The 15572-nt window shown below is 37.0% G+C and overlaps 1 protein-coding gene across 2 annotated transcripts in view; it reads right to left on the bottom strand.

Annotated features, from left to right (window-relative positions):
• LOC122433651 (Golgi pH regulator) overlaps window positions 1-15572 on the bottom strand; it is a 48065-nt gene that overhangs the window by 25210 nt on the left and 7283 nt on the right. For both annotated transcript variants that reach the window (XM_043456752.1, XM_043456751.1), the window contains exons 2-5: window positions 13097-13156; window positions 11606-11709; window positions 4031-4137; window positions 3379-3480 (exon numbers count right to left, since the gene is read on the bottom strand). In XM_043456752.1, coding sequence (XP_043312687.1) covers window positions 3379-3480; window positions 4031-4137; window positions 11606-11709; window positions 13097-13156 — 373 coding nt within the window. The remainder of the gene's footprint in view (window positions 1-3378; window positions 3481-4030; window positions 4138-11605; window positions 11710-13096; window positions 13157-15572) is intronic.

Here is a 15572-nt window from a genome sequence, read left to right as displayed (position 1 = left end):
CTTAGCTATTGCCTAAACTTTTCTTCCTCCTTATTTCTCTTACAGGGTCAAATTAATTAGATACTTGAACATTCAGAAATAAAACCAAAATGCTTATTTACTGGAGCACAAAGGAAAGACTAACACTGAAACTATTTGTTAGCTCTTCCTCTGGGTGTATTCTTCAGGATATCCCTACAGAATTTAAAAAAGGGATGGATGAAGTTACAATAGATGTGATAGTCTTGATCCCTCTCAGGCACTGTCTGGCTGCACTGGTCACGTGACTTGACTGCTCTCCAGAAGGCTGGAAAAAGGCATCAGTCACACCTTTGAACTACACGTGAGCTTGCACCATCACTGTTAGCAGCTCTGGGGTCCTCTTACCACTACTGTCCCTCCTTTCTAGTATCACAGACAAATCTCTCTCTGGGCATTCATTTGAAACAGTTTATATGAGAAGCATATCATCAGGGCCTCTCTACTCCAAATTTTTCCATACAATGACATGGGCATGCTGATCACATTAGCAAATCTTAAATTCCTACCCAGAGTGTTACATTCTTGAACTCATCTACCACCTTGGAGAACCAATTTTTTTTCATTCACTAGTTCAATAAATATGTATTAAACACTTATTATGTGCTAGGTTCCATGACAGGCACTAAGGATAAAATGATAAATAAGACTTAGTCTCTGACCTCAGGGAGCTCACAGGTTAATGAGGAAGTTGGATAAGGAAACAAGTAATCACAAGTTTTAAAGGTGATATAAGTGTACTGAAGCAGGAGAAACTGACATCTCCTAATGACCGCCAGGAAAGTCTTCTTAGAGGAATTGACAAGAGTTGAATACTGAATGAATAAATAGATATTTTCCAGGCAGAACAGAGGTGAAGGACTATCCAGGCTGATAGAACATTCTAGAAACTTTAATTTGGCAGGACTGGAGGACAGATAGAGAAAGACAACAGTTGTCAGGACGTGGAAAGTATTTTATAACACAAGAATATGAAGGATTTTAGTATGCTGGTGTTTCTTAACTTTTGGGGACTTATTTGATATTACATGAAATTTCAAAATAATAATTTTTGTTTAAAAAGTACACAGTTATTTATAACATTGCACATGCTTTTATTTTTTCTTTTCTTCCCAATTATTTTTATTAGTTGGAGGCTAATTACTTTACAATATTGTAGTGGTTTTTGCCATATATTGACATGAATCAGTCATGGATTTACATGTGTTCCCCATCCTGTACCCCCCTCCCCAACCCATCCCTCTGGGTCATCCCAGTGCACCAGCCCCAAGCACTTGTCTCATGCATCCAACCTGGACTAGCAATCTGTTTCACACTTGATAACATACATGTTTCAATGCTATTCTCTCAGATTATCCCACCCTCGCCTTCTCCCACAGAGTCCAAAAGTCTGTTCTATACATCTGTCTCTTTTTCTGTCTTGCATATAGGGTTATCGTTACCATCTTTCTAAATTCCATATATATGCGTTAGTATACTGTATTGGTGTTTATCTTTCTGGCTTACTTCACTCTGTATAATGGGCTCCAGTTTCATCCATCTCATTAGAACTGATTCAAATGAATTCTTTTTAATGGCTGAGTAATATTCCATTGTGTATATGTACCACAGCTTCCTTATGCATTCATCTGCTGATGGGCATCTAGGTTGCTGTTATGTCCTGGCTATTATAAACAGTGCTGCAATGAACATTGGGGTACACGTGTCTCTTTCAGTTCTGGTTTCCTCTCCACACCCTCTCCAGCATTTATTGCTTGTAGACTTTTGGATAGCAGCCATTCTGATTGGCGTGTAATGGTATCTCATTGTGGTTTTGATTTGCATTTCTCTGATAATGAGTGATGTTGAGCATCTTTTCATGTGTTTGTTAGCCATCTCTATGTCTTCTTTGGAGAAATGTCTGTTGAGTTCTTTGGCCCATTTTTTGATTGGGTCATTTATTTTTCTGGAATTGAGCTGCAGGAGTTGCTTGTATATTTTTGAGATTAATCCTTTGTCTGTTGCTTCATTTGCTATTCTTTTCTCCCATTCTGAAGGCTGTCTTTTCACCTTGCTTATAGTTTCCTTTGTTGTGCAAAAGCTTTTAAGTTTAATTAGGTCCCATTTGTTTACTTTTGCTTTTATTTCCAATATTCTGGGAGGTGGGTCATAGAGGATCTTGCTGTGATTTATGTCAGAGAGTGTTTTGCCTATGTTCTCCTCTAGGAGTTTTATAGTTTCTGGTCTTACATTTAGATCTGAAGCTAAGATTCTGAATGTCACCTGGGTTGCCTCATATCCACTTGCTCATTTGAGACCTCAAACACAGACGTGAATAATGTGGGAGTGATGACAATACTTGGGAACTGGAGCAGCTGGAGCCATTTCTAATGTCTGGTCCCCAGTCATAGGTCCTAAGTGGCAGGTGACAACTTCTATGGTTTTCTTTTTCCTCCAAATTTAGTACTATGTGGTTGGGTGTTTCTCTTTACTGTGTAGCACTCAAGTTTGACACCCTGCTTTACCAAAATTTCTAAAAACTCCCAATACCCTGTAATAAACCACTTCCTGCTTTAAACTAGTTAGAGTAGAACCTGTTTTCTGCTATAAGAACCTTGACAGGTACAGCAGGACAGTAAAATGAAAAGATGTGCATTTAAATTAAAAAAAAAAAAAAAGCTTCAGTATATGCAAGTCCCAGTATATCCATTACAGATAGGTGCTCTAATGTAACATACATATATATGTATATATATTCTGGAGGAGTATTTATTTCTGAAGTAGTTCTAGAAGAACTAGCTTGTTGAGGGATTTTGCCCATTGATTAGCATAGAAAGCAGGCTCTGTCCACGACCGCTTGTTGTATTTAAAATGAACTTTTTTGTGTGGAGAGACACTAACTCCTAAAAAGCTTATCATCGACTAATAGAGTTTTATGTCATTGCTCTTTTCCAGACTACAAACACTCCCTAGAGACGATCTTTGTTATCACTTGAGCACTGACCATTTACCTCTGGGTCACAGACCACTTTGGGAATCTCATAAGAGCTTATGGATACCTCACTTCCAAATATACATATACATTCCCATCATTCTGCATAAAAACCAGGAGGCTAAAGTTAAAAGATACCTTTCTCAATCCATTATTCCCTTAAAGTTCATCCACTAACCTAAAGTCAAAACTCCTGCTCTAAAATGATACGTCTGTTCCCAAACCAGCATCTGATACCTCCTAGAATGAAAGAAAAATTCAGTTCAAAACCAGACATTTTTTTAGAGAAATAACTTGCTGTGTTTCCCATAAAAAGTAATCTATAAAAATTGATTTTTTGCAAAGTAGAAAATGATAACCCTTTTCCCCTCCCCACCACATACACTCACCATGTTTGGGGCTGAGAATGGGAAATGGATCTCCTAGTTTCCAGAAGAAATACATAAAGGTCAACCATAAGAGACAGGAAAAAAGCAGTCGCTGTTTATGTACTAAGAAAGAGGAGATAAGGTGAAATAAGTATATGTAAAAGAGTTTCCTGTACATAAGTTTATGGGATCATCCTAATTAATATTTGGCTGCCTTGCTGACTTGGTAAATGAATGGTGGAACAACATAAATTTTAGAAATTGTTTTCTAAACCTCTTACCATTATAAGAGAAATCTAGTTGAGTTAGGGGAGACTTTTTTTTAAGAATGAAGAAGTCTTTTAAAACGACAGTTGAAGAGGGGGAAAAGGTCATTTTCATAAAGTACTAATAACAAGCCCCAGTACAAATCAAAAAGTAGAAATAGTACCCTGAATTGGAAAAATGAAAGGGAAGACATTATAGTAGAAAGAGAAATAAAGTTGTGGCAGGACAAATAACCTAATCATTCATTTAATATTTATTTTGGGCTAACCTTTTAAAGATGCTGTGTATGAGGTGCCCCCAAATAACATTAGCTACTGAAAGTAAAACAGAAACGAAGCTCTCTGCAGCCTCAGTCCCTAAGAACACTCATGTTAATCATGTGCTGATATGAGGGTAAAATACTCACGTAGTCGGATGTTGCTCACAATAAAATAGCCGATGTAAAAAGGCACCATGAAAACCAGGATCAACAAAATCACGCACAGGTTCATCTTCCAGTGAAAATAACGGGAACTGCAACAGACGGCAAAGAATGATCACTAGGAGGGAAGAGGGCAGCTATTTTCACTCTCTTTAGTCTTCCAAAGGATCTCTTGCTCTTTGAACTCAATACTGAATATTTTTCATCTCATTAGTCAACTAGGCTGTTACTATCTACTCATTTATAGAGATTAAAAAATATAAAGTTTTGAAAGGTATATATGGCCATTGTAACCTCTTAAGAATTTCATTTTTTAAATTGAGACTGTTAATGCTCTGGTTATATTCATATGCAATATATAATAACATATATCAATATATATTATTACTGGTAGATGACTATTGTTTCACTTAACACTGGGAGTCATATTTCAGTATAAGAGTTAAAAGAAAATAAATGTTAATAAAATGCATTATAAAGACACATAAATAGTTCTTCTGTAACCGCAATATAACTAAACATCTGATCTGCATGATTGCTTTCACTACTGCTTATAAAATATGTTATTTATTGATTTTTAGGATTTTTTATAACAATTTACTGAGACATAATTCACATATTTAAAGTGTACAATATAAGGATTTCAGTATATTCACATTGTGCAACCATTACTACAATCAATTTTAGAACATTTTCATCAGTCCACGATGAAACCCAGTACCCATTAGCAATCACTCCCCTTTCCTTTCAACCTCCCCAGTCCTAGGAAGAAGAGCCTTCCATGTAGCTCAGTCAGTAATCTGCCTGCATCAGGAGACCTGGGTTCGATTCCTGGGTCAGGAAGATTCCCTGGAGAAGGAAATGGCAACCCACTCCAGTATTCTTGCCTGGAGAATCCCATAGACAGAGGAGCCTAGCAGGACTTCTGCCAGGGGGTTGCAAGAATCAGACACAACTTAGCAAGTAAACCACCACCACCACCAGTCCTAGGAAAGTGCCAATATACTCTGTCTCTATGGACTTGCACATTCTGGACATTTCATGTACATGGAATCATGTAATATATGATCTTTTCTGACTGACTTCTTTAACTTAGCATTAAGTTTTCAAGGTTTATCCATGTGCAGCCTCTATCAATGTTTCACTCCTTTTTATGGCTGAATAATATTCATACCACTGTAAGGATATACCACATTTTGTTTATCCATTCATTAGTTGGTGGACAATTGGGGTTTGTTCCACTTTTTAGCTTTTCTACCATTTGTATATCTTATTTGGAGAAATGCCTACTCAGATCCTTTGTCCATTTTTCCCCCTTTGTTTAATTTTTGACTGTGTTATTTGTCTTCTTATCATTGAGTTGTTAGAGTTCTTTACATATTTGAGATAGAAGTCTTATAACAGATTCATGGTTTACAAAACTCTTCTCCCATTTCTGGGGTATCTGTAAACTTTCTTGATGGTGTCCTTTGTATTTATTGATTTTAAACTTACTTAAAACTAGGCCTGGTTTCAAAGAAGGTTAAGTAGTTAAATGGCTTATGAGTATATATTAAATACAAGATGATGAAAAAAACTATAAGGTAATATGAAAGGAAGGAAAAACAATGGCAAAATATAGGTAGAATATCAGGCTAGGCCTGATGGCTATTGTGAAAATTCACACCTTAGAGTTCTAGAAACTTGCTACCTATAGCAATAAAATTTAGCTTTACCTTTTCTAATGGTCAATGTAAAATAGAAAAATCAATCAGTTTGATATATATAGTGTATGTAAGAAAAACAAATTTTAAGGGAAGCATGCTGCTGCTGCTAAGTCACTTCAGTCATGTCCGACTCTGTGCGAACCCACAGACGGCAGCCTACCAGGTTCCCCCGTCCCTGGGATTCTCCAGGCAAGAACACTGGAGTGGATTGCCATTTCCTTCTCCAATGCATGAAAGTGAAAAGTGAAAGCGAAGTCGCTCAGTCGTGCCTGACTCCTAGCAACGCCATGGACTGCAGCCTACCAGGCTCCTCCGTCCATGGGATTTTCAGGCAAGAATACTGGAGTGGGTTGCCACTGCCTTCTCCGGAAGGGAAGCATAATTATTACTAATTATAACTGAATTATTACCATGATCATATTGAAATTTCTCCAAAGATTTCTTAAAGAAGAAAATATGAGGGCAATTAACAATGTTCTTCACACCATCCTTTCAAGAGAAACATAAGTGAGTTTCAGAGGGCTATTTCTTACTGTTTACTTCTTAGTGCATATGGCAGGAATCATAAAACACAGAGCTACTTAGCAAAGGCTATCCTACAGAGAGCCAATACCATTTAGTTTAGATAAACTGACAGCTTTTGCTCATCTGGATTACCCACTTTTGAGCATTGAGAGAAACAACATGCACATCCTCCAGGCAATTGTACTCAGTATTTCAGCTAAGTTTCTGAAAGATACTGGGATGCAGTGGGTTTGAAATGACAAGTGTAATCCATATTGCCCATTAAAAGCAAACCATATATTTTAACTCTAATTTGAGCTGAGGGTAAAGTGACAGTCTCTTGAGAAAATTAAGGATACCAACAAGATTGCATATTTGAATAGGAGGCTATAGCACTTCTGCTTAGAGATGAGCCAAAAGAATACTCTTGTTCAGGTCGAAGATTTTCCTTTGAAAACTATTCTGAATAGTCAATGCACAGGTAATAATATATGATCACAATCCATAATTCTGTTACATTGTAGGACCAACTGTTAGTATGAAAAAACAGGTATAACTGAAGATATATCTTAGCCTACCCAATCCTCAAAAAGGACCTACAGAAGAACCAGATTTAGCAATGCTACTTACATAATCTTTAAGACAAGCTATTTGAAGAATATATAAATCTAAGTAACTGAGTGACATATCTTACTATATGGGATTATTAACAATAAATGAGACAAAAGTTGGGGGACATCAGCTACCAAAAACAATAACTTTTGTTTTAGACTGAGTCAAAGTCCTTTCTAAACTACCTAGACATTACTCATGGCCAGTCAGTACCTGTTTTTATAAATGAAGTTTTACCGGAACACAGTCACACCCATTTGATTACATATTGCCTCTGGCTGCTTTGGCTCTGCAACAGCAAGGTTGAGTAGTCACAACAGAAATAGTGTGGCCCACAGAGCCTAAAATATTTACTCTCTGGCTCTTTATAGGAATGGTTGCTGACCTCTGGTTAGATAGCAGTAAAACTTTCAGGTTGTGATAGTAAAAATTTTTTTTTAACTTTATTGAGAAATAACTGACATAGACCACTAAATAAGCTTTAGGATTCCACAATGATGGTTTGATTTATATACTGTGAAATGATTAAAAAAGGTTTAGTTAACATCATTCTCTCATTTAGATACAGTAAAAAAAAAAACCAAAAAAAACCCCAAAAAAACTCTCGTGATGAGAACTCTTAGGATTTACTCTTAACTTTTCCACATATCACACAGCAAATTAGCCACCTTCCTTCAATTTCCCCTCCTCCAAACTCCCACCTCTAGCAACCACTAATCTGATCTCTTTTTCTATGAGTTTGGTGTTCTTATTTTTGTTTTTGCTTTTAGGTTCCACATATAAGTGGAACCATATAGTATTTGTCTTCCTCTGTCTGACTTGTTTCACTTAGCATAATGTCTTCAAGGTCCAGCCATGTTGTCACAAATGGAAGGATTTCTTTATTCTATACATTGTATATACATTTCATACTTTCTCCATTCATCTCTCCAGGGACACTGAGGTTGTTTTATGTCTTGGCTACTGTAAATAATGCTGCAATGAACATGAGGTGTTTTGAGTTAGTGCTTTCATTTTCTTTGGACATACTTTAAGAAGTGGAATTGCTGGATCATATGGTAGTTCTATTTTTACTTTTTTGAGGAGCCGCCACAGTTTTCCATAGCAGCTGTATCAATTTACAATCCCAGCAACAGTGCACAAAGGTTCCCTTTTCTCAACATCAAGACCACTATTTGTTATTTTTTGTCTTTCTGATGATAGCCACTCTAACAGATAAGAGGTGTCATCTCTCTAATGACTAGTAATGTTGAGCATTTTTTCATGTACCTGTGGCCTGATAAATCTTTGGAAAATGTCTACCCAGGTCCTTTGCCCATTTTAAAATTGGATTATTTGGGTTTTTTTGCTACTGAGTTACAAGTTCTTCATATGCTTTGGATATTAACTCCATATCAGATACATGATTTGCAAATGTTTTTTCCCTTCTGTAGGTTCTTTTCACTTTGTTGACGGTTCATTTTGCTGTGCAGAAGCTTTTTAGTTTGATATAATCCCACCTGTTTGTTTTTGATGTTGCTGTTTGTGCTTTAAGTGTGATTTCCAAAAAATTCATTTTCAAGGAGTTTTTCTGCTATATTTTCTTCTAAGAGCTTCATGGTTTCAAGTTTTACATTTAAGTCTTCAATCCATTTCAAGATCTCTTCAAGAAAATTAGCGATATCAGGGGAACATTTCATGCAAAGATGGGCTCAATAAAGGACAGAAATGGTATGGACCTAACAGAACCAGAAAATATTAAGAAGAGGTGGCAAGAATACACAGATCTATACAAAAAAGATCTTCATGACCCAGATAATTACGATGGTATGATCAGTCACCTAGAGCCAGATATCCTGGAATGTGAAGTCAAGTGGGCCTTAGGAATCACCACTACAAACAAAGCTAGTGGAGGTGATGGAATTCCAGTTGAGCTATCTCAAATCCTAAAAGATGAGGCTGTGAAAGTACTGCACTTAATATGACAGCAAATCTGGAAAACTCAGCAGTGGCCACAGGACTGGAAAAGGGCAGTTTTCATTTCAATCCCACAGAAAGGCAATGCCAAAGAATGCTCAAACTACCGCACAATTGCCCTCGTCTCACACTCTAGTAAAGTAATGCTCAAAATTCTCCAAGCCGGGCTCCAACAGTATGTGAACCATGAACTTCCACATGTTCAAGCTGGATTTAGAAAAGGCACAGGAACCAAATTGCCAAAATCCATTGGATTATCAAAAAAGCAAGAAAGTTCCAGAAAAACATCTATTTCTGCTTTATTGACTATGCCAAAGCCTTTGACTATGTGAATCACCACAAACTGTGGAAAATTCTTAAAGAGATGGGAATACCAGACCACCTGGCCTGCCTCTTGATAAATCTGTATGCAGGTCAGGAAGCAACAGTTAGAACTGGACGTGGAACAACACACTGATTCAAAACAGGGAAAGGAGTATGTCAAGGTTGTATATTGTCACCCTGCTTATTTAACTTATAAGCAAAGTACATCATGAGAAACGCTGGGCTGGATGAAGCACAAGCTGGAATCAAGATTGCCAGGAGAAATATCAATAACCTCAGATATGCAGATGACACCACCCTTATGGCAGAAAGTGAAGAACTAAAGAGTCAAAGAGGAGAGTGAAAAGTTGACTTAAAGCTCAACATTCAGAAAATTAAGATCATGGCATCTGATCCCATCACCTCATGGCAAATAGACGGGGAAAGAGTGGAAACAGTGAGAGACTTTATTTTTTTGGTCTCCAAAATCACTGCAGATGGTGACTGCAGCCATGAAATTAAAAGACGTTTACTCCTTGGAATAAGGACCAACCTAGATGGCATATTAAAAAGCAGAGACATTACTTTGTCAACAAAGGTCCATCTAGTCAAGGCTATGGTTTTTCTAGTACTCATGTATGGATGTGAGAGTTGGACTATAAAGAAAGCTGAGTATCGAAGAACTGATGTTTTTGAACTGTGGTGTTGGAGAAGACTCTTGAAAGTCCTCTGGACTACAAGGAGATCCAACGAGTCCATCCTAAAGGAAATCAGTTCTGAATATTCATTGGAAGGACTGACGTTGAAGCTGGAACTCCAATACTTTGGCCACCTGATTTGAAGAACTGACTCATCAGAAAAGACCCTGATACTGTTAAAGATTGAAGGTGGGAGAAGGGGATGACAGAGTATGAGATGGTTGGATGGCATCACCAACTGGATGGACATGAGTTTGAGTAAACTCCAGGAGTTGGTGATGGACAGGGAGGCCTGGTGTGCTGCAGTCCATGGGGTTGTAGAGTTGGACATGACTGAGCGACTAGACTGAACTGAATCCATTTCCAGTTAATTTTTCTGAGTAATATAAGATGGGGGTCAAGTTTCACTCTATTACATGTGAATATCTAATTTTCCCTCCATCTTTTATTGAAGATCTTTTCTTCAATATTGAAAAGATACTGAAGTCTTTTGTCTATTGAGTATTCTTGGCTCCCTTGTCAAACAGTTGACTGTATATGCTTTGGTTTATTTCTGGACCCTTACATAAAATTTAATAATTAGCATGTAAAATAACACTTGCCTAGTCTCGATAGTCATAGGATCTATATTTAGCTCACCCAAGAAAGGTTTGGATTATTAAGTAAAGTTGCTCAGTCGTGTTTGACTCTTTGCCACCCCATGGACTGTAGCCTACCAGGCTCTTCCCATGGGATTTTCCAGGCAAGGATACTGGAGTGGGTTGCCATTTCCTTCTCCAGAGGATCTTCCCTACCCAGGGATTGAACCCGGGTCTCCCACATTGTAGGCAGACGCTTTACCATCTGAGCCACCAGGGAAGTCTAAAGTACAAGTTTAAAAACCACAAAGTCAGAACATATTCCTGTTTTACCATACAAGTTCTTAATTTATCCATCGAGAGACTATAATCATCAACTCTGATTCTCAAAACAGGAATTTGAGAATATAATCTCTTTATAAGTCTCAAGAGTCAGGGGTCTATATATAATGAGTTACACAGCTTAGCTCAGCATTGATTCCTGACTACAGAGCCAATGCCACTTTATTCTTAAGACTTTTCCATGTAGTGATTAAAAAAAAGTACAACAAAACTCTACACAGAATAGCTGATGTACTCTAAATACGAATACTGGTCCCTAAAAAAAGGAAGCTTGCAGATTAACAAGCAAGAAATATTTTGGATAGACTGTTCAATAAACTAACAGGTCTATTTTTTGGAGGAGGACAGGAGTTACTTTTTAAAAATGCTTTAAAGAACACTCTTAAGTTCAATCAGACTTGAACATGCCTATGAAATAAACAAAATTAAGTAGATTGGTAAGAACTGGAGTTCAATCTTCATAGAAGCCCTTAACTAGCTCTGAGGAATTCGGATATTTTCAGGTAGAGATTTGTCTGTCAGCAGGACAATGTGAAGGGCTCTTCCTGGGATTCAATCAGAGAGCAGCTTGAGAAAAATAAAGCTTCTTGTAGTAAAGGCTGGGACCTAGGTTCTCATAGCCCAGTCTCAATTAGTACTTCAGAACTAATGTTCAGACTTGTTTTCCTGCTATTTCACAATCTTTGTCAAGCCAGTTACTAGGTGCCTGGAACCCATATTTGCTATGATTATTACAGTTACTGGGACTAAACTCACTACACAGTGGATTTTTTTCAGCTACTGGATCCTAGTAAATCTTCCACCATAAAGAAAGTAACATAGGTCTCTTTAAGAGGAAACCTAATTAGTACTCTTACTCACCTGCTATTCAATACTCCTAAGATTTCAAAGATGATGAGCTCAAACATGGTGCAAGAAAATGCGAAAGTCACAGAGAAGATCACCTGTACCACATACTGACGCACCTGTTAAAAGTCAAATAGAGACTAAAAGTCATTTCCTTGTGTGAAATATTGAGTTGATGATTACATGTTTCTGATTACAAGTCAGAAAACTTATTGTGAAGAAATTCTCAAGTTATTAGAAACAGGACCATGACAGTAACCTGTCTAGAGCTAAAAGAATAGATGAAAATAGGTTGTACTTCTAATTCATAGGTCACTATTACCATCATCCTCTTGTGGATGAAAAATTTAAAGCACAAGAAGATGAAGTGACAAGGTCAGAAGTAGCACTTAGAATTCCTGATGTACACTGACAAAAAATGACAGATTTAGATATACAGGTTAGTTCTAAAAGGGTTTCAACATTCTGCACAGACCTTGAAACAGTTTTAGGAGGCAGTAGTGAGCAGAACAGAATCCCTAGAATTCTGGGCTCTTTTAGACAACAACTCAAACTCCCTGGGGAAGTTTAATGGAGAACATACTAGAAACGACCCCAAATAGTCCATGACTGTTGAGCTTATTACTAAATGAGGAAGATTAATCAGGAAATGTACAGTGTAGGCTGTCGTCTTTCTGAATTCAAACCCTAAGATATGAATCAGACTAGCCTTAGGGTTAACCTAGGATGTCAGACTGGTAATTAACACTGAATGCCAGATACCGAAATGAATGAGTACATTTATGAGACATTACAAGTTAAATTCTCTCCCAAAGAACTATTTGCTATTGGTGCATATACTAATATGACTAAACCATGATATTTCTTGATCCTGGCTTCTGGGCTATATATGACTAGCATTAAAAAAAAAAAATCAACTAAGCTTAATTATATTCTCCAATTTAAGAATTATATAGTAGAGTAGCAAAAGCTTCCCATCTTGGGAGTGAATATGATTATCTTTAAAAAAATTTTTTTTTGACCATCACAGGTCATGAAAGTTCAAGCATAAATGGTTTTTTAATTGAAGTATAGCTGATTTAAAATGTTTCAGGTGTACAGCAAAGTGATTCATACACACACACACACACACTTCAGACTTTTTCCATTATAGGTTATTAGAAGATACTGATACAATTCCTTGTGCTATACAGTAGACCCTTGTTACTTATCTATTTTATATGTAGTAGTGTATATCTGTAAACCCAAAGTCCCAATTTATCCCCTTCCCCCCTTCCTCCACTTTTCCCATGGTAACCATGAGTTTGTTTTCTATGTCTGTGAGTGGACTTCTATGTTGTAAGTAAGTTCACTTGTATCATTTTTTTAGATTTCACATATAAGTGATATAATATGATAATTGTCTTTCTCAAACATGATTTTTTCTTTAATGGAGGTATTTTTCTTTTCCCATTTAAAACAATAAATTCGTATAATATTAGCATAATCAAAATGATCTCTTCTTACCTCGTAGTCCTTAAACAGCTGTCGCATGAAAAAAAGCCACCCAAATCCAAAGAAAAGTATCTGGAGGAGAAAAGATAGAAGATCAACATGTCAATACATAATCTTTTGAGGAATGTCTTTTACAGACTATTTTATGATAAAAGGTTGCCTAACTAAATAGCTTATTTTAGAGATTAAAGGTGACATCCACTCATATAATACCTACTTATTAAAGTCCTCAACAGTGGACCAGATGTTGAAATGCTCTTCAATTTTTGAAATTATCCTTGTTTTAGAACATGTTTTAAGTTGGGCACAAATTAAGATAGTAGCCACATGACAGCTCTGTTCATTGTTCTAAAGCTCATTTATTTTTCACTGGTAAATACCTTCTCCACATACACATACTCTGACACAACTCCTCTTCTTGTATTGCCTAGGAATGTTATCAAAGAATAAAATTCTTTTTAAAAATTATAGTTGCTTTAAAGGTTGTGTTAGTTTCTGGTGTATTCAGTTATACATATACATATATATATACACACACACACACACATACATACATATTGTTTTTCATATTCTTTTCCATTATGGTTTGTTACAGGATATTGGATATGGTTTCCAATAGTGTGCTATACAGTAGGAACTTGTTGCTTATTTTATATATAACAATTTGCATCTGCTGAAAACTCTGAAATTTATCCCTCCTCCACCCCTTTTCCCCTTTGGTAGCCATAAGTGTATTGTCATGTCTGTGAATCTGTTTCTATTTCATAAGTAAGTTCGTGTCATACTTTAGATTCCAAATATAAGTGATATCATATGATATTTGTCTTTCTCTCTGATTTACTTAGTTTGATAATCTCTAGGTCCATCCATGTTGCTGCGAGTGGCATTATTTCAGAATAAAATTCTTTTATGCCTTCCAACTCACTTCAGGAGCAAGTGTGAACTCTCGAGTATGGTTTAGCAGATTCTTCCTCCTCTTACTGTGTCCCTCCTATCCACCAAATTCATGTTTTCAGCCATATGGAACTGCCTGTGCTTCTTTAGATATAACATTCCCTCATACCAAGACCTTTGCAGATGTTATCCTTTGACAGGAGCTTCTCTCCAGTCCCCTCCTTACTTATCCTGCAAATCTTAACTATTATTACCTCTAGAATGCCTTCTCTGGCCTCCGAAATACAGATAACTTGCTCTTTTTACATAATCCCATTATCCTACCTTGTATTTCCCTTACCAAGGCACTTGCCACATAGTTTTTTAATGTCTAATTTAAATATATTCTTTTTAAAAGGACTTTAAGTTCTGTGAGGATAAGGGTCACATTTGTCTTGTCAATCTTTGTATTTCAGCACCCAGCACAATGCCCAGCACATAGCAGGCTCCCCATAAATGTTTGCTGAATGGATAAATGGTGCACAATGAAAGATGGCTTATTCTTCAGGAACATTCAATCTCAATTCTTTGGTAACAACTTCTATGTACTGTGCTAAGTGATGAGGACACAAAGATGAGTAAGATTGTTACTACTCTCAAGGAGGTATAGTATAGTGGTGAAGACACTAAATAATTATAGTGTAATATGGGACATGCAATGATAGAGACATGCACATGATATTGTTAAAGAATATGAAAGAGGGAGACTAAACAAATCTGGTATGGGGTTAGGACAGATTTTTCTGGGGAAGATAATACCTTGGCTGAAGGAGGTTTTAATTTAGAGTTAAAACCTGGTATCATGTGCAAATCTGAGGATTATATGCATTTTTGTAGAGAGAGACTTCAAGGTATTCCCATACACTCAAAGGTTCCCACCGTCCCTAAAATATTTTAAAACAAACAAAAGAACCAAACACTCTCTTAAAGTGTTGGAAAAGAACTAGGCAGGTAAAAGACAGGCAGTGGGAGTGGACAGGTCTTCTTTTTCAGACAGCTCAGAGCATGAGTAAAGGCACAGAGGTGGGAAATAGCATGGTATACTGGTAACTGCACATGGTTTGGTGATGCTGGGAGACAAAATTCAAAGGAAAAAGTGGTTAAAAATGAGGCAAAGAGGGGAGGAACAGAGGACCAATGACGGAAAGCCCCAAAGGTCACTGTAAAGAGCTTGAATCACAGTCTGTAGGTGATGAGTTATTTAAGGATGGAAAAGACATGGCCAGGTTTACTTTACAGTGAAACTATGGAGGCAACAACACTGTAGAGAAAGAAACATAACATGAGGTCGCTGCAGCAGTTCAGATGAGAGATAATAAAGGCCTGAATTAAAACAGTAAAAATGGTTTTTCCAGTGGTCATGTATGGATGTGAGAGTTGGACTATAAAAAAAGCTGAGCACAGAAGAATTGATGCTTTTGAACTGTGGTGTTGGAGAAGACTCTTGAAAGTCCCTTGGACTGCAAGGAGAGCCAACCAGTCCATCCTAAAGGAAATCAGTCCTGGGTGTTCATTGGAAGGACTGATGTTGAAGCTGAAACTCCAATATTTTGGC

The sequence above is a fragment of the Cervus canadensis genome, chromosome 2, assembly GCF_019320065.1.
Source record: "Cervus canadensis isolate Bull #8, Minnesota chromosome 2, ASM1932006v1, whole genome shotgun sequence".
NCBI lineage: Eukaryota > Metazoa > Chordata > Mammalia > Artiodactyla > Cervidae > Cervus > Cervus canadensis.
The sequence above is the reverse complement of the archived record's forward strand: the minus strand, read 5'-3'. Positions and strand labels throughout refer to the sequence as shown.